Here is a 23,173-nt window from a genome sequence, read left to right as displayed (position 1 = left end):
ACAAGTGGCGATCAACGTGTCACCAATTGAATGTTTGTTTGCCTGCATAAACAGGAAAACCGCAATAAGAATAGGTTCTTGTTAGTTAATCGCATTTCCACTTAGTCAGTGCTACTTGGCTTCTGCTACTCGATGTACTTGTGATCCCATGACGAGGCATTGTTGCTGCCTCACATTTTTTTGTGCTCCGTCATCGCGAGTTGAAGCTGGAGTTGCAGCAGCAGGCAGGTGAAGATGGGGCATCTTGGAGGCGGGCGTCTTGGCCATAAAGCGACGTCACCCAGGGCGCATGAGTAATGAGTTTGGGGCTTTGGGTATTTCATTTCATGTTTGGCTTTTGTCTGTTTGCCGATGTCTCTCATCTGTTTGTTAACGCTTTAAAGACGCTTGTCTCCGCTGATACCCTCCACAACAGGGAGCGGTTCGAAGGGGTAATGTCGGATTTTGCTTAATCATAAAGCTTAACATATTTTTTTTGTGGTATAATTTGAATCAGATTGGTATTTATAAAACAAAAGTTAAGGTTGGGTTTAATTGAATTAATAAAAAATACATTTAAATAAAAACTTGAAGTGAAATGCGAGCAGTGCACATGAGATAAGGTATCATTGGAATAAAAGTTCTTGGTAATTCACTGACTAATCTGTAACAAAAATTATTAGACTGAATCTAGGTTTTAATCTATGCTAAATTTATAAACTAGCTGACCTGGTGAACTTTTTGAATGAACAACAAATATTTTCCCTGGAAGTGCAGAAAAATATTTCCTGAAAATAATCTATAAGATTTCATAGAAATAATATGGGAAATGATATATAACCCAAAAGAAAAAGGAACAAACTCCAAACTATCTTAGCTTTACATCCCCTTTAACATAATTTTAAACATCTTTAATATATCACAAAATTATACCAATAATATTAATGTTTATTTAATTAGCTTTTCTAATTAATATAGCATGACTTTTTCTTGACTTATCAATTATTACCTCTTTAAGAGCATCTAGTATTTCCACTCTGGTGTCGCGGCGTTCATTTGTCTTAATGTGTTTACAGCGGCGGCCCAGCTTAAAAATTGATTAATATGCAGAGTGGATATAGCCGTCATCACCACCAAGCCCCACCAATCGCCCCCCGGGTCTATATAATCGACAAGTTAAGGCCCCACCGTCCCCACATGACAATGCATTTTTGGTTTGTTTTTGTCGTATTTTCTGTTTTCGATTTTCACATTATGTTGGACCGCACTGCAATCGGCTGGCGACCTTGCTTATTGTCCAAATATTTGGGCCTACGAAGGTTATCACGATACCAGATTATAATTAAATAGAAAATCGACAGAGATCTATGAAAAGTCGAATATAATGTTGAGTTCATCTAGATTTTATTGGGAAAACTTAACTTCTATAAAGATAATTATAATTACAAGTCAAACTATACTATACAGATTTAGATTTCAACTCCTTGTTTATATTATTATTATTATTTTTATTATACCTTTCGATAGATATTTTAACTTTTAAAGTAAATTGGTATAAATAAATTCTTATAGATAGAGAAATTATTTAAATTTTTGGAAATTAAATACCATTATAAATTCACTATTGTAAAATATATTTTTACTATATATGCCATTATAACACATAATGATTTATAAATATATGGCTTTTATACTTTTGTTACATTTTATGCTTGAATTTAATTATTAATTGTATAAATATGTCCACCATTAAAGTAATACTTTATTTATGGCATATTTATTTTACATGAAATAGTTTTAAAATTTAAATTAACCGCCGAATGGCAACTCTGTTCACATGGCTACGTGGCAACACTGGTGATTAATTCAAAACGCAGTTAGCGCTGATTTTTATGGCACCCAATGCAGTGCGAAAAATCAGTTTTCTCTGTTTGCCCTTAAACAATTTTGTTGTCTTTCGGTTGGCGCAGGCGCAGAACCCTTCAAAAGAGTCGGAAAGAAGATAGGAAGAAGAACTAGACCAAAGTGGATTTCATTCAATAGGAAAAAGCGGGCAAGGTGGTGGGAAAAATCATAGCAATATCAGCCCCCAGACCGTGCGTGTTTTCGTCAACTCACCACCGAAAAAGAAATTTATTATCAAGGAGAGACCAGGAGAGAGCAGTGTAAAAGAGACAGCGAAAGCGACGGCCAGCGCGGGCGCGAGGGTGGAGAAAGCAGAGAGAAAGAGAGAGAGAGAGAGAGCGGCCGGGTTCGCCAGAAGCTTTCTTCCTCTTCCTGCCTCAGTCACATTTCGCATTTCGAGCAAACAACGGTACACTTCCTTCTTGCTCCGAAAAAAGGCCTGTGTGTGTTAGAATAATACAACAGAAAAATAGGCAAGAAACAAAAAACAAAAAAAGGAAATAAGTGCGACGCGAAATGCCTGGCAACGTGTGTGTGTGTTAGTGTGATGCAAATAATAGCAATCAATTATTAAAGATATAAAAAAAACCAAACAGAAGAAAGGAGAAAGGAAATCAAGGAACTCCGGAAATCCAGCTCAGTTCCAAATCGCCGCAGCATCCACACGCACGTTTCTAACCTCACTTTCGTTTTGGAGCCGGTACGTACACGCCCTTTAAAAAAATACGTAAAACGAAAATGCAAAAGAAAAAGAAAAGCGAACAGGAAAAGGCCCCCTCTTGACCTCCCAAATTGTCTGCCTTTATTTTTGGCATAATTTTTAGCCGATTTTAAGCATATTTTTAGCATAATTTTGTTTGCCTAGTTTGAGCATGCTTTTTCTTGTTTTTCTTGTTATATTTTTTTTTGCTTTCTCGTTTGACATTTATTTTTAGACCCCTTTTAAAAGCAGCCCCTGTGCTCAGCTCAACACCGCCCCCCGCGCAAATACATTGCCCATAAAAAAATGTATGTCGCTGGGTTTATTATCTCATCCGGAGAATTTCGCTGCTTTTTGGCGTCGATGGTTGTAAAAAATTTAGCAGAAAATCTGACATTTCCGCTTTATGTTTCCGCCAAAGAGATAGGGAGAGAGCAAGTCGAGCTTTAAGCGGAAAATGCAAAGAGAAATCCATCGAGCAAAAGAGACAGAGTGGGCGAGAGTAGCATTGTTTGCCATGTGTCAGCCTAAAATTATGCACCATAAAATTATGAATTCCCCTAGAAAATTACTTAAATAAGCAGCCGCCCATAAATGTACAGCCAATATTAATATTAGATCGATAAAACCCCATAGATAGGGATAGCTATCTTATCTGATACATCCATCGGCCTGACAGAGAGTTTGTTGAGTCAGCTGGTTGGGCACATTATATAATATAAGCTTGGCAATAGCCAACAACCCCCCAGGAAAAGCCGGCAGACGCCCAGGAAAATAGTAGTAGCAGAAAAATGGCAGCGAAAGAGCGAGCCTGAAGTCTCTCTTTTGATTTCTCTCAACTTCTCCAATATTGTATCTCTCCTGCGAAACGAGAGCAGGCGCGTGAAATAATCTCGGGGAGCTTGGGAGGAGAAAAGAAAATGAAATGAAACACAGGCCAGGCATTTTCCAATTGATTTTCAAGGCGGTCGAGACGCGACTTCTAAAGTTTCCTCCAACAAAAAATCCGAACAAAAATTTAAGAAAAATTCCCTTTAATTCGGTGTATTTCGATAGACGGTGAAAATGTTTGCGAAAATGCGTGAAAAGGGCTGGGAAAGTTCCGCCAACTGAGTTGACACGACACAAAAAAAGAAAAAAGAAAATACTATACGATGTGTGAGTAGTGTGTGGCATCGCGCCCGGAAAACTTTTGGGGAAAATTCACAAGGGGTTGGCCGCAAGTGGCCATGCCCGGGATGCCCGAAAGTATGTTTCAAGATGAATGGTCAGGCTGACAACCTGACCGTGGTTAATTGCTTTCCATTAATAGTAATTCGATATAATCGAAGATTTTCCATCAGTGTGCGTGTGTGTGTGTGTGTGTGCGAGTGTGCTTTTGTGTGTGCCAGTGTATTTGTTGCACTCGACAGCGAGGCGATAACATTTCAAGTGCATTATGTCATTTTCCCCGTTTTGTTGTCTACCTTAAACCACCCGAGAGCGCCCCCACCACCGCCCCGTCGATTTCCCATTGTGACCATGTGTGTGAGTGTTTGCCATTTCACAGCCGAGAAAATGGGAAAATGAAAAGGGACAAGGGACCAGGGGAAACGGGGACGAGGACGAGCCAGGGAGAAGGTCCTGTCAACAGGGCGCCATCTAATGCCGTAACTTTGTGTAATTAAAAAAATAAAAATGAGCAAAGCTGTGGGTGGAAAATGTGATGGGTCTGAGAGTGGAAGGGGGTGTATATATTAAGCCCCAAAAGTGTGACACTTGAATGATTGTGACTGAGGAAACCTTGTCCCTGCTTATGGAATATTAGTTCTCTAGCAAAACACATCCTTGCATCAAATGGAAACTTTGGAAAAGTGATGGCTTTTTAAGGATATTGTGCTACTTATTTTATATCTATTGAAAAAGCAACAAAATTCGAAAACAACTTCAGAAAAAGTGAATTCTTTTTAATAGCATTCGAAGTGGAACCCAAAGTTGAGTGTATATTCCATGAAAAATATAGGTTTGAGTTACGGAAAACTACAGCCGTTCTGTTCCATCCCATTTAATGTGAATATTGCCTGCCATTGAGGAAAGGAAAACTTTTGTTTTATGCTTGCTTCATTTCCGGTCAGATTGGAATTCATTTGCTCAGCCTAAAAGTAGGCAAATGGGTCTCTTTCTCTCAGCCTCACACTACCTCCTCCCCTTTTCAAGTATTATTTTTCCCGTGAATAAATTCTACGGTTTTTTTTTTTGGCAAAGAAACTTTTCTGGTGGCTCTGCTTCTAGTTTTTGCACTGCGAGAAAAAGGTGGGGGTGGGCGGCGAAGCTAAGCTTACGCTTCGCTAACTCTTCGATCTGGCCGGCAGTTTCCGCTTTCCGTTCGCCTATTTTGGGTGGGAATGTGAGAAGTAGTGTATGCAAAATCAATTAAAAACTCAAATATTGACCAAAGCAATTAGCAGGATTTCGGGTGCACGTGGCAGAAAGATCAATGGAACACACCCCACCACCATGTGCCAGAGACCTTTGTTGTGCATAGCTCAAAAAAATCTTTAAGATGATTAAAAAGATATTTGAAAGATAAAGAGCCTAGTTATTGAGTGTTTATTTCGAAACCTATTCATTTCTTTAAAGGGGAATATTTTGTTGTACATAAATATAGCTTAATAATTATAATAATTAATTAATAATTATTAATTGTTTAGTTGTTTAACTGCCTCTTTGTTTAAGAGTCTCGAACTAACTTTGTTGTCAATTAGGCTTCTCTTGTCGTTGGTTAAGTGCTTAGTTGACTGCAAAATAAATTTATGTTTTATACGCCAATGCAAATTTCAATATTATAATTATAAAACTGCATTTTTTCTGTATATGCACGTGTAATGCTTCACGATTTTTCTGACCTATGGTACTATACATATGCATATACCGAGCTACTATTCTATCTTTGCATATCTAGTCTATCAATAGTATCATAGGTCTGGGGAATCGTGGAGAATTACAGGTGCATACTAGTGAAATTTGCATTTACGAATGAGTTTCCCTATATCAAGAATGATTATTGAATATTTATGAAGCGGGTATCGTTAAAAACAACATACTAGTATATTTTAAATTTACATATAATTAGTGCATATGGACTTGGAATGGCTTAATTTACACGACTTGTAACTTAAGCATGACAGGAATTTTAAAAACTTAAATTAAATCTTAACTAAGCTAAAAGTGCGTTAATTTCAAATTGGAAAGCTTTCCTTATTAGTTTTTATTTGCTTACAAAATGTATATGATTTATAGCGTCGGAAATGACTCCTTCGTTCCTTTAATCTTTATTAATTATGTTAATATATAAATTTGTTATTTTTTTCTAATATTTAATAGCATGTTTTCTTGCTAGCTGTTTTTTTCCAGTGCACTCAATTAGTTCTTGCAGTTAGCTGTGGTGAATTAATCACCTCTCCTGCCCCCTTTTCACTTAGCCCCGCTTTTGATTCCCCGCCTCCCCCTCCCCCCCTTTGCTTAACCGCAAGTGTGACTTGCCTTTCAATTAGACACGAAAGTCTTTTTTTGGTCAATTTACGCGTTGCCAGTTACCTGGTGGCAACTGCAAGATTATGCATGCACACGCACGCAACGAGCGTGAGAGGGAGCAAGGGAGAGAGGGAGAGAGATACCTGATACCAGACTCGGGAAGCTTATGTGTGTACTTTGACCTCTTTTGCCTCTGCCGGCGTCTCTGCCAGCGTCGTGGTCAATGTCAGTGCCTGCTGACCACATATCGAATTTCCCCCTCCCTCAACTTGAATCTTCTCCTTCTTCATTCCGTTTTCCACGACTTGTTTTTCCACACACGCACACATACACACACCGTTCTTTTGCGGCTTTTTCAATTAAAGCTTGTTGCATGCTCATGCTCTCCTCCAGGCCTTGCTCTCCACACTCGCTCTCTCCATCCGATCGTTTGGTTTACGTGTCCGAGCCGCTCTCTCTTTGCGCTGCTTTCTTTTGTGCGCCTTTCTTGGCAGCGCAGCTTTGACGCCGACTGCATAAATCTTTCACTTCTTCGGCGGCCAAGTTTAGTTCAATTTCGAACGGCCGACGAGGCGAACGTAAAAAGATCACCTGAAAAGCTTAAAGTTAAGTTTAAAAAAGGGCAAGAAGAACGGTCAACTCTCTCCCGCGACCGCTCTCTGTCTCTCTCTTCTTCCGCAAGTCGCAGTCGGTTCGATTTCTTTGCGCCTGCGCAACCGTCTTGGCTCTCTTCGCGCGCTCACTCACTCACCTCGCTCTCACCTGTCTCTCTCTCTCGCGCGCTGTCGCAAAAGTGAAAATATTTGGAGAAATTTCTTGGGGGTCCAAGAAGAAGCGGCAGAAGAATTTCAGATTGAAGTTTTTTAGTGTGTCAGGAGTGGCTACCCATAACAGTATCGGTATCGGATCATCCGTATTTGTACCTTGCCTTGCCTCTAGTGTCAAATTGAAAATAAAATATTCTCTGCATAATTGTCAACGAGAATTGTTTTCTGTCGAATCAGTTTTTTTCCAACCGAACGAACGACCTCGAAAACCCCTCGCAAGTGCAAAAGTTCCGAAAAGAAAATAAATAATAATAATAATAAAAAGAAAAGAAAACGAAAACCGGAGTCCACAACAAACGAATTATTTGCAAGTCCCCGTTTTATGTCAATGACCTAGATTTCGGTGTTCCTCGGAAAGAAGCGGAAGAAGCGGGGAAATTCGATTCACAAATCAAGTCAGTTCAATCGAAACGCGAGCTGCTGCAGCATCTTCAGATCGTCTTCGTCGATTAAAGCCAATATCTTGTGGCCATATATGTTTGTCTGACAAGTAAGTGCAAGCCAAGGCAGGCCTGGCCCACAAATATTTGAGCTGTTTCTTTTTTTTTTTTTTCGTCGTCGGGATTATGCAATTCCGTTTTTTAGCTAATATTTGACCCACAGCTTTAAGACACAGTGGAGCCTCGATAGGAACAAGTTAGATATTGAATTAATTTAAGCAAATTTATGTTTTTCATCAAATTTATTGGGAACTTTCTTCATATTTTATTAAATTAATGAAATTGAATTCAAAGATAGTAGGCCAGGTATTATACATTAACATAGGGAGCGAATAAAGCTAATTTAGATACCAATTTAAGCAAATAAAAGGTTCAATTTAAGGAAGCCAGACTGTAGCCAATATCCATATCCAGGTTGTCTGTTGCCGCGAGAAAGTTTTAAAAGGCAACAAATATTTTCGAAATTTTTGTTGCTGTATATTTGTAATATTAATCATTGCATATTTACAAATAAAATTTGCACACAGACGAGACAACGACTAGCGACAACGAAAACGAAAATGAAAACGATAACGACAGCGAAAAGACGATGGAGCATAATAAATAAACATGGATCATGGCCACACACACACACACATTACCAGATACAAAGATACTACACATCTCACATTGCAAAAAGAAAAAAATAAAAACATGAAAAACCAAAAAAACCGAATTACCTCAAAAACCCTCCAAGAAAAAAAAGAAGGCAGCGTCCCTCCGATTGTTTATTTAATTTTTACATTTACAAATATCATTACACCGATTTCTGCTTTTGTGGGGTAAATATCTGTCGCTCGGACAATGTGTCATAATTGCGAACCCACCGTTGACTTGACCCACATTTTTGGCTGGGAGTGGAGTGTGGAATGGAATGAAATGAGTGGACGCATGCGCAAATGCATCGGCAGCCCGTCGAGCTGAGCTCAGCCGAAAATAATTGCCACAGTCAATAATGCCCGATACGTATCGTACATATAGTATTGGTATATCGGTTAGGTATCTGTGCTATTGGTATCTGGAGATACTTTGGCGACATATTTCTATTGATTACGTGCTTCGACTGAGCAAATGCGAACCATCGAATTTCTTTTTCACTTTCGCAACTCTGGGCTAGATTGATTCTACTTGGCTAATGGTCATACTCGAAATGGGTTACAGAGCCATTAAGCCAGCCACTTGGCATTCAGTTCGATTGTCTATTTGGCACACACTTTCGCAGTTTGTGACGTAAAGCGAAAATTCTGGAGATGATCCGTAGATATTTTTTGCTATTTAGAACCTTTAAATCTTCGCAAGTTATAGTATTTGGTGACTGTAAACAGTGCTTGCTTAGAGACGCTATAAACATGTCATTGAAATCTATTGTTTACTTGCCATATTTGCCTTTCATGGCAATTCTTATTTCACTAAAATTTTTGGAAGAGTAAATAAAGACATCATTCCATCATTAGCTTAAAAAAAAAAAAAATATAAAATGGAATTCTTAAATAGTACAAAAATATGAATATAAAAAGTAGATTTAGAAACGTACAAACATCTTCTTCATAAACCAATAACCTAAATTTTTTTGTTTTACAATAAACTTTTACTATTTCTACTTTTTACACCCTTCAATCTTTTTTTTTATTACCTTGCTGAATGGCTTATCTTATGTGAACTTGAACCCGCAAAAAATCTACATAAATCCTTCAGAATGAACCCCATATCACAGTCCTTAGTTTACGAGATAAAAAAAAGACGTTCATCTTAAGGTCTCGTCGACAATAAATCTTCATCTTATAATTGCAAAGTCCAAATTGTTTTTGATTATTCAAATTAGCCGAGAAAGTGCTTTTAATTGCACAGGAGGCGGACTACGAACCAAAAGAGTGCTTTAATTGGGCCCGTAGACATTTGGTCTTAGCTCATGTGATGAAAGCCTAAAAATAAGATGAAAACATGTGTGTATATTATAATTGTGAATTATTTAATATCTTAGATAGTGAGCGTGTGAGGGCGTGAGGGCCGGTAGCGGGGACAGAGGCTTAACTCGACTCAGCTGAGCTTTTAAATTGGATAGCTAATCTGCTGACTACCTCCGAATGGGGGCCTTTCAGGTGAGGGGCCCGCCAGCGGGGACCAGGAGCCAGCAAGCCCCCATTATACACAGTTAAATTTAACTTTTATGCTGTAAACTGCGAAAGCGCTTTTGTTTGTTAATCAAGCCACACAAATTATGGGCAGGAGGGAGACACGGGATCCGAGATCCGAGATCCGAGATCCATTCTATCCACCACAACCCCCTACAGATTTATTCAATTACACACAAAGCATAGATAGCTTACGATAACTACAAGAGCAGACATAGTCGCCAGCTGGAAAAACGACATGGCGACATGGCGACATCCCAGCAGCATCAGCATCAGCAGCAGCAGCAGCAGCAACCCACCAACGGCTCACGGCAATTCCAGAGCCTCCACTCAAAGGTTCAATAGAATAGAGGGCACAGACCCATTATGGGCACTCACAAAAATACAAAAACACCAACCAACACACATAGCACACACACACACTTGGCACACCATATGTATAACCACAGCATCCGCCGTAGAGCTCACGGGTTTACATAATAAGAGGCCTTCCATTGTTGAAAAGTGAAAATGCATATTTGAACTTTCGTTTGTGTTCGAAGTTCGGAGCAAAAGAAACCGATTCGACCGAAATGAAACGAGCTCTTCCACATTTTGCCAAAAACAAACAGGTTGACATCGTATTCACATCAGAATCGCACATCTATATCTTTTGCTTTTAAGCTATATGTATGTACATATATCCCTATACTGTATTTGTAATGTCTGCATGCGGAAGTGTGTTATGCACTGTTTTGTGTGTCGCATATATATGTGTTTATGTGTCGAGGCCCTGAGTGCTAAAGACTCGTAATCCGAAAGCAACAAGCTCCAAATGAGGAAACGGCAGGGCCCAAAAGAGAGGAGACAGTGTAGAAAAGCGCAAAGAAGAAACGAGCTTAAAGACAGGTCTTCCAGCCATGGGAAAAAGTAAGCCAGTTGATGTGGTCGAAACAAGAAATACTCTAGAAGGGTAAATTATAGGTTAATAACTGCAATTTTTAAAACGATTTAAGGTGGCTCTTTGATGTACAAAGTTGCAAAGTTGCTAACTTACTAAGTAAATTAGTTGATAATATTTAAACGTATACAAAGGGCTTGCTAATTCTTTGTTTACAAATAGTTAGGCGCTTTAAAAACCAAGCAACGTTATAGTTGATACTTGAATTTTTTATTTACAATACCAATTATAAATTTTAAAGATTCTTCTTCTTCCGTGACTTTGAAAGGTTCTATATTAAGTATAAAGTATTCTTTATTTAATTAATTATACTCTAAGCAAAATGAGTCAGAAACAGGTTATAAAAAATAAATTTCCTCAGTTAACAACTAATTGCCTAAGCCACCCATCGCTTTTGCCGGCTCTAGGGTATATGTAAAATTGGTAAAGCGGTCGCTACCAAATGTCCGGCAGGGCAAGGCAGGGCAAGGCGACTTGGCCAGTTGTCCAATGATGATGACGATGACCAAGACGATAATGATAATGATAATGAAGTCGATGATGACGAGGTTGAGGTTGCCGCTGCTGCTGATGATGATGGTGATGATGATGATGAGCTTGATGATGATAATGCGGCACGATTATAGGAAATGGGTCAGACAATACACGGGCCAGCAGAGACTCTTGCTGGTGTGTAACTACCTTGTCAAGGCAGGTTGAATGTTGAATGTTGAATGCTGAATGTTTACCGTTTAACAGCATTTCGGTCTTCATGTTTGGTTAACACGCTCCTCCGAAAAGGCCGAGAAAGAGGCGTGGCTTCTTCAATGATGGTTCGATGTCGGTTCATTTGCCTCTTGAAGCTGGCCCGCGCAAATTTTAAGTTGCAGTTGGAAACCAGGAAGAAACTGAGACAGAGAGAGAAAAACAGAGAGAGCTAGCTAGAATGAGAGACAGGGATAGATGGAGAAAAAGTTGATTTTCAAGAAATTTCACTTTAGAATGAAGATGGAACAAACACCAGTAAACGAAGTTGGCCAGGTCTTCATTGATAAATTTACAGTTACGTGATGAGGCCGCTCTGATTGCCGCCGCGTCTCGAGAGTTGTTTAAACTTTAATTATATAGAGTCGTTCACAACTAGTTCAGCGGATATAGCCCAGAGATTTGATAACATCTCCACACATATATACACACACACTCTTGGCCGAAATGTGCCAAATTTCTTAACAAGCCAAGCATCGAAATCTTATTTAGCCAAGTCACTAAAAAAACCATCGAACCCCAAATGCAAATGACCAAAAACAGCAAAAACAGCGGTTGATTTTTGTACAAACTAAAAAATTGAAAACGAAAGTTTAACCAAAAACAAAATATAAAAAATAAACAACAACAAATTTTAAATACATGCAAACGGGTGGTGGAAAAAAAATATTGCGGAATTTAGATATTAAAAAAAAGCCGAAAAAAACCAAAGACCTACAAACAGATTCGAAAAATAAAAAGTGAAAGTCATGGGCAGCAGTTTGAACTTCCAAAAATTCGACACCACCACCACACCATCATCATTATTATTACGATTATGATTACGATTATGATCATCTAGTCTTGACGTCACACCCATAAGTATATCTCATCTACCAATCAATCTAGCCAAGATATTACTCACACACACTCTCCCATATTTCCTGGTTATGATCAATATTTGGTCAACAATCAATTTGAAATTCAATTAGCATTCGCATTCGGTGAATTACAGATGAGTTATGGATAGCCGCTAACTGATACAAGGGTTCGAAGTTTAAGCTTAGACCCCCAGGCCCTTTCCTCCCAAATGCGCAGTCAGCGCAGTCAAGTCTTTATTTTGCGGAGGAACAAATACGATTTATTGTTTATCTGACATTTTTCCTTTTAGCCAGACCTGTTGTTTCACTTGTTACCAAAGCTTGTTGACAAATTCATTAGGGGTTCTTTACAACCCTACACAGAGAGTCAGGAAACTATGTGTACGTCGTATTCGACACGTTTGTTTGATTTGGCTAAAAACGCTCTCTAACCTCCTGCCCACAAAAGGTTAACAAGAGATTCTAATTCCCATTGAGAAATATATTTATTTCCTAGATGGCAATCAATTAGCCTCTGTCGCGTATTAAACTCCTTATTATGTTTGTTTTTATTTTTGAAAGGGAGGTTGTGAGCTTGCGCATTTACGAAGGGCACTAAAACTTTGGACCTGCGGAGATTTATGACGTGTGAGACCCTCTTTAAGTGGCACTTGATCATGCGGGTCGCCCTATACTGCTGGAAATCTCTCGGCTCAGCTCAGCTTAGCTCGGCTCATGTAAAATCGTTTAATATAGAATGAAGGTGTTCCCAGGCGGATAGTGAGCATTCGCCAACTGTCACTGCTATCGACAGTATCGTCGCGTCTCCCCGGCTTGTGTATCTATTGTGTTCTCGGGTCTTCAGTTCTCGCTTCCCGCTTCCCGGTTCTCGTTTCTTGTTTCTCCATCGCAGTTTGCAGTTCTCGCCTCTGAGTTCTCAGCACTTGCCTTGTAAGCCGATTAAGGCATTAGGCTGCCTTTGCATATATTTTGTTCTATTGTGCGTTAAATTCGATTGTGGCCGGTCGAAAACTATTTGGAAAGACTCATGTGCAGTGTTGGTGTTCTTTGCATACATTTCATATCCTTCGACGTCATTTGCATATCCTTTTCCGTGATGGCCGATTGCCAAAGCTGTTAGACGTCATAGCTCGGATTTGGGTTGCCACTCAGCTGTGGCTCAGAAAAGGGTTTGCTAATTTTAGAAGGCGGTCCCAAGGATAAATGACGTTTTGATAGATAGATGGATGGATGGGATTGGGTTTGGGTGGAAGGATATATGCGATATTGAATGGATAAACAGACTTTGATTTGGGTTGTTGGTGGGATAATTAAGCTTGACACAATTGCGTTGTCCTCGGCTAATTGAGGTTTGTTTTTTGACGAGAAATTGGTAATAGGAAGTGATGGGGGTATTGGTAAAGGATATAAAATAGTAAAAGTGAAATATAATAAATAAGATAGAGAAACGTAGGAAATATTGTTAAGTTAAGGGAAGGTTTATGAAAATTGTAAGAGTTGTAAGAGTTTCTAATGTGTTCTTTGTTTCCTGAAAAATAAGCTCACAATTAACTTATAGAAAGTGGATTTAAGTGCTTATATATACAGAATTTAAACAAACTCAAAACTGTTTACTAAAAATGTATGAAATGCCTTCTAACTGTCGCTTTTCAAATACACAACTTTCAAGAACTTTCAACGATGCTAATTATTGTTTTGTATTTTTTGCATTACAGTTCAGCAGAGCAATAACACTTGGAAGTTGTCGTAAATCGGTCACGTTCAACACCCCCCACCCACACCCACAGGATACACCTGAGGACGACTTACACTCTCCTGCTGAATTCTTTTTGTACAAAAAAAAAAAAAAACAAAATAACAAACAACATAATAGAACCTGAAAAGCCAAGGCAACCTCCTGGACAAGCGCGACTCATGGAAACATGGATAAACGCTCAGCGGCGACAAAACGATTTTCAGCTAGCTATTCCACATAAGTTTATATGAACAATTCATACGCTATCAACTAGGGCAAAACTAGAGCAAGCAGCACTTCCAAACTAAAACCAAAAGTAAATATTCAATATTAAGGACGAAGAAGGAGAAGGATAGCTCGAGCGCACACTGCAAATGACAGAAAGAACTGCTTCCTAGACTACAAACTTAAGAAGGATAAATACAACACATTAACACAATCACCAACTTAACCAGCGAGGACAGGCAGAAGCAACAAACAAATCGAACATGTCAAACGCGGTCGCCAACAAAGCGGAAACGGAAGTAGCCACAAACAGCAGCCTCAAACAGTCGACCCCTCAGCCCGCAAACAGTCACGATGCCGCCAAGCTACTCAACGGCAGTTTGGCCCGAACCAACGGCTTAACCCATGCGGCCGCCAGCGTCAGTGCATCATCCTCAGCAACGTCAGCCGGCTACAATGTTTCGAGTGCGGCAGGATCGGGCTCCGTTTCCGGTTCCGGCGGCGCCAACTCATCCTTAGCCTCATCCTCGGCCTCGGCCGTCTCGAGCCTCCTGTCCGCGGTGACACCCTCGACGGCCCTGCCCCTGCCGCCCAGCAGCAATGGCCTCCAGTTGCCCTACGAACGCTTTCGGGCGGAAGACACCAGCTATGTGCCCATCGCCCAGTTTTATGCGGGACGCAGCGTTTTCATCACAGGCGGCACAGGATTTATGGGAAAGGTGAGTTTTTGAGAAGAAAACCTTTTTAAGGAAGTTAATTTGGTTGTGAGGAATGAAATCTCTCTGGAAAATCTCTTTATTGACATTAATAGTATTTTTTATTAGTTCTTAAAGAAAGCCGACTTTGTATAGAATCTGAATTACCATTTACACATTTTTTACTAATATTATTGACAACAAAACACCCCAAAAAAGATAGCCTTAACCCATTATTCGCTCGTTTTATCCTTTTTTTCAATCGAAAATGCTCGCTCCAACTTTTATTGCATACTTTTGCGGGCTGCCGGCCAAACTTCTTTGCATTCACATCACGCATACGCCGCGTGTGTTTATTGGCTTCGAATTGAACTATTGAACCCGCTACCGGTATGGTTGGGCTCGATTGAGAGAACTCGAAGCGTTTCAAGTCATAAAATATGCACACAAATATTTCTGTGTGTTGGCTATAAACAAAACAACAAGTCTTGCGGCAATGGAGTGATTACTTTGCTTGGAGTAGGAGAGTAGGTTTTCCCCCCAAATGCTTTCCACTGAGTTTTCAATGCACTGTGTGCGAGCGAGCTGCTTATGAGCGATGTGCGTGTATGCTTGACTTGGTTTGGTTTGCTTTTTGTTTTTTTTTTTTTCTAAGCCGAAATGCTTGAGTTGAGTCGCGTTGAGCTAGGCTGCACCAGACGATGTTGACTCATCGTCGCCTGCCATGCGAATACTTCATAATAATGCTACATATATGTACGTATGTGAATATATATACATATTTGTATGTTTTATTTGGAACGAGTATTTGTGGCTGCGTTTATGCATTTGGCTTTTGGTTTGCTCGTTCTACCACTCCGAGTTCCACTTAATTGTTCCCCAAGTAATGGGGGCAAGCACTCGGTTCCCCTGCTTCAAATACATCCTCCGGCTGTTGTGCCAATTTTCGTCCAGGCCATTGTTAAATGTATATAGAGAACACAAGAAGAAATACACTTTTATATAAAAATTAATTTCATAAAAGCAATTTCTTAATAATATTTGGATCAGAAGTTTAAGCACTTGTACAGCCTAATGTATTAAAGATAGCACAACATTTCCTGTAGATATATATTCATATTTTATAAATTCAACTGTTAGTTTCCCCCAAATTATTCTCTGTGCATATTGCATGTCGGTGGCTCCTGACTGCGTCATTATGACATGAAATCGCAGTGGCGCCGCCCAGACTCTGAGCTCACAGTAGTACACTGTGTGTTATTCATCGATTTTGTGCGCCTGGCACACGCCCACAGCCCGCAGTCGTGCGCCCAACGCCCACCGCCCACCGCCCATCCTACTTGCCACCCTTTCCAAAATGCCAACCAGTTAACAACCCACAGACCGCCCACAGACCACCAACAGACCGCCCACCGCCCACAGACCACCATCTAACCCCTTTTTGTGTCTGCTGTGGGCTGTTGTCGTTTAATTCCGCTACAATTCTCACATCGTTTTCGGGGCGTGTCCCAAACCCCTCGCCTAAATATATATGCTATTGAACTGAAGTCAGATCAAGACTAACCGCAGACACCATCAAAGTGGGTCAAGTGTGTCCTTGTGTACCCTGTGGGTGTAACAATAATCGTTTATTTGGTTAATGGCCATATCCCATGATTGAGTCACTAATTACAATTCGATTTTGTAGGTGCTGGTGGAGAAGTTGTTGCGTTCATGTCCGGATATAAGGAATATATATCTACTGATACGACCGAAACGCGGTCAAGAAGTGTCGGCACGTCTCACGGAACTACTAAATGCACCAGTGAGTACATAACTAAAGTTTATTTATATATTAAAATATATTTAAAATGTTATTATTATTCCTTAGCTCTTCGAATCACTGCGCCAGGAGAAGCCCAAGGAGCTGAGCAAAGTCATACCCATTTCGGGCGACATAACTTCCGAGGAGCTGGGCATTTCAGAGAAAGATCAGGTATGGTTTATATATTAACCATATCTTTAGATATTCAACTAAGAGATGTTTACTATTTTACAGAACCTACTGTGTCGCAATGTTTCCGTTGTCTTTCATTCGGCTGCCACTGTGAAATTCGATGAGAAGCTCAAACTGTCTGTCACAATCAATATGCTGGGCACGAAACGTCTCGTTGAGCTCTGCCATCGCATGCTGTCACTGGACGTTAGTTTTAGGATATAACTATATATATAACTGATCAAAGGAAGTAATCAAAATAACATTTTTTATAGGCACTAATCCATGTATCCACTGCCTATTGCAATTGCGATAGAACCGATGTGTCCGAGGTTATTTATGCACCGCCCTATAACCCCGATGATATCATTTCACTAATCAACTGGCTTCCGGAGGATATACTCGATCAGGTAAGCTCTTAAATATAATTTTCAAGTTGGTTCTTTAATTAATTAATTTATATTTACAGCTGACACCGAGCCTGATTGGCAAGCGTCCCAATACGTACACATTTACAAAAGCCTTAGCGGAGCATATGTTACTTAAGGAGGCTGGTAATCTGCCCGTTGCCATTGTGAGGCCATCGATTGGTAAGTCATATCTATTAATCATCATAAAAATAAACTCATTAAGTATTTGTAAATATTCCCATACACTTGAGCCTCTAATTTTGTTTACATTCGTGTCTCGTTTGAATTGCGACATTTGCTTAATTCTATGGCTAATCAATTACACCTTGAATTGAGTAGATAAACCTAATAATGATAATTAACTATATATGAAGGGGCTTATCTAGAAGCTTGATTACTGCAAATACATCTAAAGACCGCTTTGGAATAAATTTGAAATAGTATAATATATTTAAAGAAATTTATATTAATACTATTATTCTCTCCGCAGTGACTGCCAGTCTGAATGAGCCGTTCGCCGGTTGGGTGGACAACTTCAATGGGCCAACGGGCCTGGTCTCGGCGCTGGCCAAGGGCATGTTCCGCACAATGATGTGCGAGAAGAACTATGTGGCCGATATGGTACCTGTCGATATTGTGATTAACCTGATGATTGCCGCCGCCTGGCGCACAGCGACCCGCAAGTCCAACAACCTACTCATCTACAATTGTTGCACCGGCCAGCGCAATCCCATTGTCTGGTCGGAGTTTGTCAAACACGCCATGTCCAGTGTGCGCAAGCATCCCCTGGGTGAGTAATTATCCCGAAAATTGCCTCACCCTGTCTGAGAGCATTATAATTACCCGGAATTATATTGTATATTATTATTTTCCTCAGAGGGCTGCCTGTGGTATCCGACTGGCGACCTGCGCATGAACCGCCCCATGAACACGCTGAATTGTATAGTCAAACACTTCCTACCGGCCTACATTCTGGACGGAGTGGCAAGGATCATGGGCAAGAAGCCATTGTAAGTTTTCAATTTATAATCTTTCGCTTTCCCCCCAGAGCTTTTCATTGGAATTTTCCCTGTTTTCTGTCTCTGTTTTAGCGTTGTCAACGTACAAAATAAAATTGCCAAAGCTGTGGAATGCTTAGAGTACTTTGCCACACGCCAATGGCGCTTCAAGGACGACAATGTCCACGCCCTGCTGCACACGCTGAGTCCCAAGGATCGTGAGATCTTCGTTTTCGATGTGCGTCACATTAACTGGGATAACTATGTGGAACGCTATGTCCTGGGCTTCAGGGAGTTCCTGTTCAAGCAGCGACCCGACTCGCTGCCGGCCAGCAGAAAACGCATGCTCAGGTGAGGGATTGTTTACACGTTGGGAAATGTATAGTAAATGTAGGGAAAATAGAGAATTTATTAAGGAAAAATATACATAACATTCTAGGAATATTATTTATTAATATTTCAGGTTTTTCTTAAAATCAAGATACTTATATTTCTCTTCAAATGATTAAAGTAAAGTATAGAATAAGATGTATAACGCGAAAGCAGTTTTGCTTGGAAGTTAATTTAGTTTTTTATCCCTTAAATTAATTTATAGCTTATATATGTACATACCTAAGAATATAATGCTTTTGCACTTTTGAGTTAAAATAGAACCAGAAAGAATGTATACAAGCAGGCAGAATGCTTAAGAGAATTATCTTCTCAACACAATTAGTCCTGAGTCAGTCCTAAACTTGAGTATAAGGGATCCAGTGATGTTAAGCATCTTAGTCCTTATATTTTCTTTGGCAAAATCCCAAATGATTTTAATATTTTAAACTTCCTCTCCTCTACAGGCTCTACTATCTGCATCAGCTGACCAAACTGGTGGCGGTGCTGCTCACCTGGCGTTTCCTAATGTCGCGCTCCAAGCGCCTGAATGACTTGTGGAGCGCCTTTCTGGAGAATGCACTGAAGATGGCGCGCTTGATACCCTTTTTGTAATTAGCCGGACGAGGAGGTGGCGACCGATGTGGAAGCTGAGACACATACATATATATAATATATATATATGTGTTTATTCGCTGCGATCTGACAGGATCTGCGATGTTCATATTTAATCTTCTTTGCGATTTCTAAATGCCCGTAACGTGGTGAAACATTTTTGAGGTTTTTAGCAAATATTTTTTATGTTACAAATTGAGTAAACAAACAAAGCAGAATCCACAAAACAAAAATATGCAAAAGAAAACGAAACATCAACAAAACCCATAGCAACCACTGCGAGAAAAAGGAACATCAGATTAAAATATAGCGAGTAGTAAACTCAAAATGGGGTAAACTATTAAATGGCATTGGCTCACACACACTCACACACATCACCCATTTAACTTATTCAGGTGCAATGATATAGGTCGGGATTTAAAGGCCTCTGGTGTCGGTTGTTGTCTCCACATGTCTCTCTCTATCTCTCTCTCCTTCTGCGAGATTGTAAAATTTTGTGAAATAAATAAGTAGCGCAGTGAGAGAAGCGCAGAAGAAACCCAAAGTAGAAGAATTGAATTCCGGAATTCCACCTTTTTGCATAGAGAGTTTTTTAGGGGTGTGAAGCGTGAACTTATGGTCGGGGATTCAGCGGTAATGAATGAAACAATTTTGCATGATTTTTAGTACATCCAAAACTATGATACAAACCACACACAAATATGAAAGAAAGAAACAAACAAACAATGGCGATTATTTCAAGAAAATGATTAGTAAAGAGAGTAAATGAAATTAAATGAAATGGCTTGTTATTGCTTTAAAAAATTACATAAACCTAACGTAAACTATGCTAATTAATTAATATTAATTATAAATATTATTACGTAACGAGCGAACATTGCATATAAATAATACGACAAGAACAAACAAAAACAAAAACCAACATTATTTATAATTGAATGTAGTTTTAACATTTTTACATTTACAATTAAGTTTTCAATTTATATAAAAAAAAAACCAAGCAGAAGGAGCGGAATTATATACGACAGGAGACAAAAATTCAAATATACAAAATTCAATTTATGTATATGTATATGACAAAAAGCAAAAACTACACAAAAAAATCCATAATAATGATAATAAATTAATGAAAACAAAAATTATATTTATATATAAACATCAGAAACATAATTTCTTAGCATTTGCAGCCTAACAAAAAAAAAACCTAAATCTAAGCGTAGCCAGAAAAGAGTTTCCACAATAAAAAAATAATAAACTATGAATGAAGTTTTTTGAGACAAACGCAATTAGAGAAACATGATTATGAAAATTTATATTTAAATGCGATAAATTATAAATACAAAAAACAAAAGACAAAACACACACACACAGAAGAAACCAAGACACATATAGTAAGAACATTCCATCCAGTCAGTAGGAAATCGGGTCATCAACCAACTCTTCCTCCACTTTGGACTTTTGCTTCCCGTCTCGTTTGATCGATATATATGGGCCAGGTAATATTGGCCGGGTCGGGTTACGGCCAGGATAGTTCGTTCTCGGGTTCGTTTTCGTGCAATTATTGAATATCCTATGTTATGCCTAGAATTTATTATGTTTTATTTCTAAATCGATTTGTAAATTTGCAGTGCATCAATAAAATACACTTCCAAAATAATAATACAAAATATACAAAAGCGTTCTTCTTATTATTTCCTTAAAAATAAACAAAGTTCAATTAGCCTCTAGAAAAAAACAACAAATTAAAAACTATCTAATGATAATAATATATTTCGAAGCAAAGAGAGAAGCTAAAACTATACAAAAACCAATTGTAAGCTATATAAAAGTTTTAGTTCTTATTGGTCCTGACAAGAAATTTGAAATTTAGTAATGAAATGAATGAAAATGAATTGAAGAAGAAAAACAGGAAAATAATTCAATCTACAAAAAAATCTCAATAAAAGAAATTATAAAGAAAATGGTATGGAAATGTGGTTTTTATTTCAGGTAAAGGTATATACATATATATGTATTATATATGGCAACTTCCGGTATATATGTATATTCTTGATCAAAATTAAATACCGAGTTGAGCTTGCCATGGCCGTCTGTCCATCAGTCTCTCAGTTTTGAAGCTCTCTAACTCTCTTTGCTCATCTCTGGAGCTATCTCTTTCTCTTTCTCCTGCTCTCGCTCTCACTTTCTCTGCTCTCTCTACTCGGGGACTATAAATACAGGCCCAGTCGTCTCGCTGGCCTCAGTCTGTGCGCGGCCTCCCAGCTGTTAACATCTTTACTGATAGTGGTAGTGATAGTGATTGCTCCTCCACCCAAAAATAACACCTGACCAATGGATAACATTAAAAGCTTAATTGGACTTACAAAAAATATAACTACATTGGATGGAATTAGGCAATGACGTGTCCCTCTACAGCGGTAAGTCTTTATCATGACAATTATATCATTATCATCATACATACTTACTGGATATAGATACTTACTAGTCATAGATACTTACTGTTTAGAGTTACCTACTGAACATAGGTACTTCTCAAAGTTAATTAGTGGTCATAGTTAATAACTGAGCATAGTTCTATAAATCTTACGATTGTTCCTATGTCAGCTTTATATATGTATGTATATATAAAGTCCACCGATTTTCCATGCGCCATGAATAACTCTATAGTTTCATTCAAGTAGCTTGCTCTTAAATTTGTTCCAAAACACATCTTGCACATCTGTGCATATGATTCCCAACTGGTTCTAACATCCCCGGAACGAAGTGACTTCTGCCGGCCAAGTCTCAGAAATGTGTTGTGTTACAAAAGTTGCAAGTCATTGTTTATTAGTGTTCAAAGTTAGTAACTGATCATACATACTTACTGGTCATAGATAATTACTGATCATAGTTACTTACTGATTATAGTTACTTAATGGTTATAGTTCATTACTGGTCATAGATACTTACTGTTCAGAGTTACTTACTGCTCATAATTACTTACTTCTCAAAGTTAATTAGTGGTCATAGTTAATAACTGATCATAGTTCCATAAATCTTCCGTTTGTTCCTATGTCAGCTTTATATATGTATGTATATATAAAGTCCACCAATTTGAAATGCTCTTACTTATATACTAGTAAAATTATATAGACGAATAACTCCATAGTTTCGTTTAAATAAACTTAAATTTGTTTCAAAACAAATCTCGCACATCTGTGCATATGATTCCCAACTGGTTCTAACATCCCCGGAACGAAGTGACTTCTGCCGGCCAAGTCTCAGAAATGTGTTGTGTTACAAAAATTGCAAGTCATTGTTTATTAGTGTTCAAAGTTAGTAACTGATCATACATACTTACTGGTCATAGATAATTACTGATCATAGTTACTTACTGATTATAGTTACTTAATGGTTATAGTTCATTACTGGTCATAGATACTTACTGTTCAGAGTTACTTACTGCTCATAATTACTTACTTCTCAAAGTTAATTAGTGGTCATAGTTAATAACTGATCATAGTTCCATAAATCTTCTGATTGTTCCTATGTCAGCTTTATATATGTATGTATATATAAAGTCCACCAATTTGCCATGCTCTTACTTATATACTAGTAAAAATATATAGACGAATAACTCCATAGTTTCATTCAAATAAACTTAATTTGTTTCTAAAACACATCTCGCACATCTGTGCATATGATTCCCAACTGGTTCTAACATCCCCGGAACGAAGTGGCTTCTGCTGGCCAAGCCTCAGAAATGTGTTGTGTTACAAAAGTTGCAAGTCATTGTTTATTAGTGTTCATTATTTAGTTCATTTAAAGTTAGTTATTTAATTTTACTTTGATATTTACTGGCTATAGTTACTCACTGATAGATACTTATTGATTAAATTTAATTACTGACCATAGTTACTTACTGGTCAGAGATACTTGCTGTTCATAGTTATTTATTAATCATAGATACTCAATGATCAAAGTTATGGTTTATTTATAATCGATTTTAGATTCAATTTTTTAACCGTGATCCTATGTTTAACTTCAAGGGTAAACACACTCGATTTTCCCCCACAAATAACAACACTTTAAA

General features: G+C 38.5%; 1 protein-coding gene across 6 annotated transcripts; it reads left to right on the top strand.

Annotated features, from left to right (window-relative positions):
• The first annotated feature begins 1,883 nt into the window (after positions 1–1,883).
• Positions 1,884–21,062, top strand: LOC110185909 (putative fatty acyl-CoA reductase CG5065). Of its 6 annotated transcripts, none has more exons than XM_020955103.2 (11): positions 1,884–2,584; positions 13,795–14,758; positions 16,422–16,538; positions 16,605–16,709; positions 16,773–16,916; positions 16,985–17,119; positions 17,179–17,299; positions 17,610–17,909; positions 17,997–18,129; positions 18,211–18,468; positions 18,954–21,062. In XM_020955103.2, the coding sequence occupies exons 2-11, from the start codon at positions 14,303–14,305 to the stop codon at positions 19,099–19,101; spliced, it is 1,917 nt and encodes a 638-aa protein (XP_020810762.1). In that variant the 5' UTR covers positions 1,884–2,584; positions 13,795–14,302; the 3' UTR covers positions 19,102–21,062. The 6 variants fall into 6 exon arrangements, with proteins under 6 accessions (XP_020810762.1, XP_086685062.1, XP_020810697.1 ...); XM_086828936.1 differs by lacking the exon at positions 1,884–2,584 and adding an exon at positions 3,361–3,742; XM_020955038.2 differs by lacking the exon at positions 1,884–2,584 and adding an exon at positions 3,528–7,414.
• The last annotated feature ends 2,111 nt before the right edge of the window (positions 21,063–23,173 follow it).

The sequence above is a fragment of the Drosophila serrata genome, unplaced genomic scaffold (genome assembly GCF_035046125.1).
Source record: "Drosophila serrata isolate PLE 108 unplaced genomic scaffold, ASM3504612v1 contig_184, whole genome shotgun sequence".
Lineage (NCBI taxonomy): Eukaryota > Metazoa > Arthropoda > Insecta > Diptera > Drosophilidae > Drosophila > Drosophila serrata.
The sequence above is the reverse complement of the archived record's forward strand: the minus strand, read 5'-3'. Positions and strand labels throughout refer to the sequence as shown.

Excerpts from the sequence above, each read along its gene's own strand:
- LOC110185909 (XM_020955103.2), top strand. The coding sequence starts at position 14,303 with ATGTCAAACGCGGTCGCCAACAAAGCGGAAACGGAAGTAGCCACAAAC. Across the intron at positions 14,759-16,421 it reads GCACAGGATTTATGGGAAAG|GTGCTGGTGGAGAAGTTGTT; the intron begins GTGAGTTTTTGA and ends TCGATTTTGTAG. Across the intron at positions 16,917-16,984 it reads ATCGCATGCTGTCACTGGAC|GCACTAATCCATGTATCCAC; the intron begins GTTAGTTTTAGG and ends CATTTTTTATAG.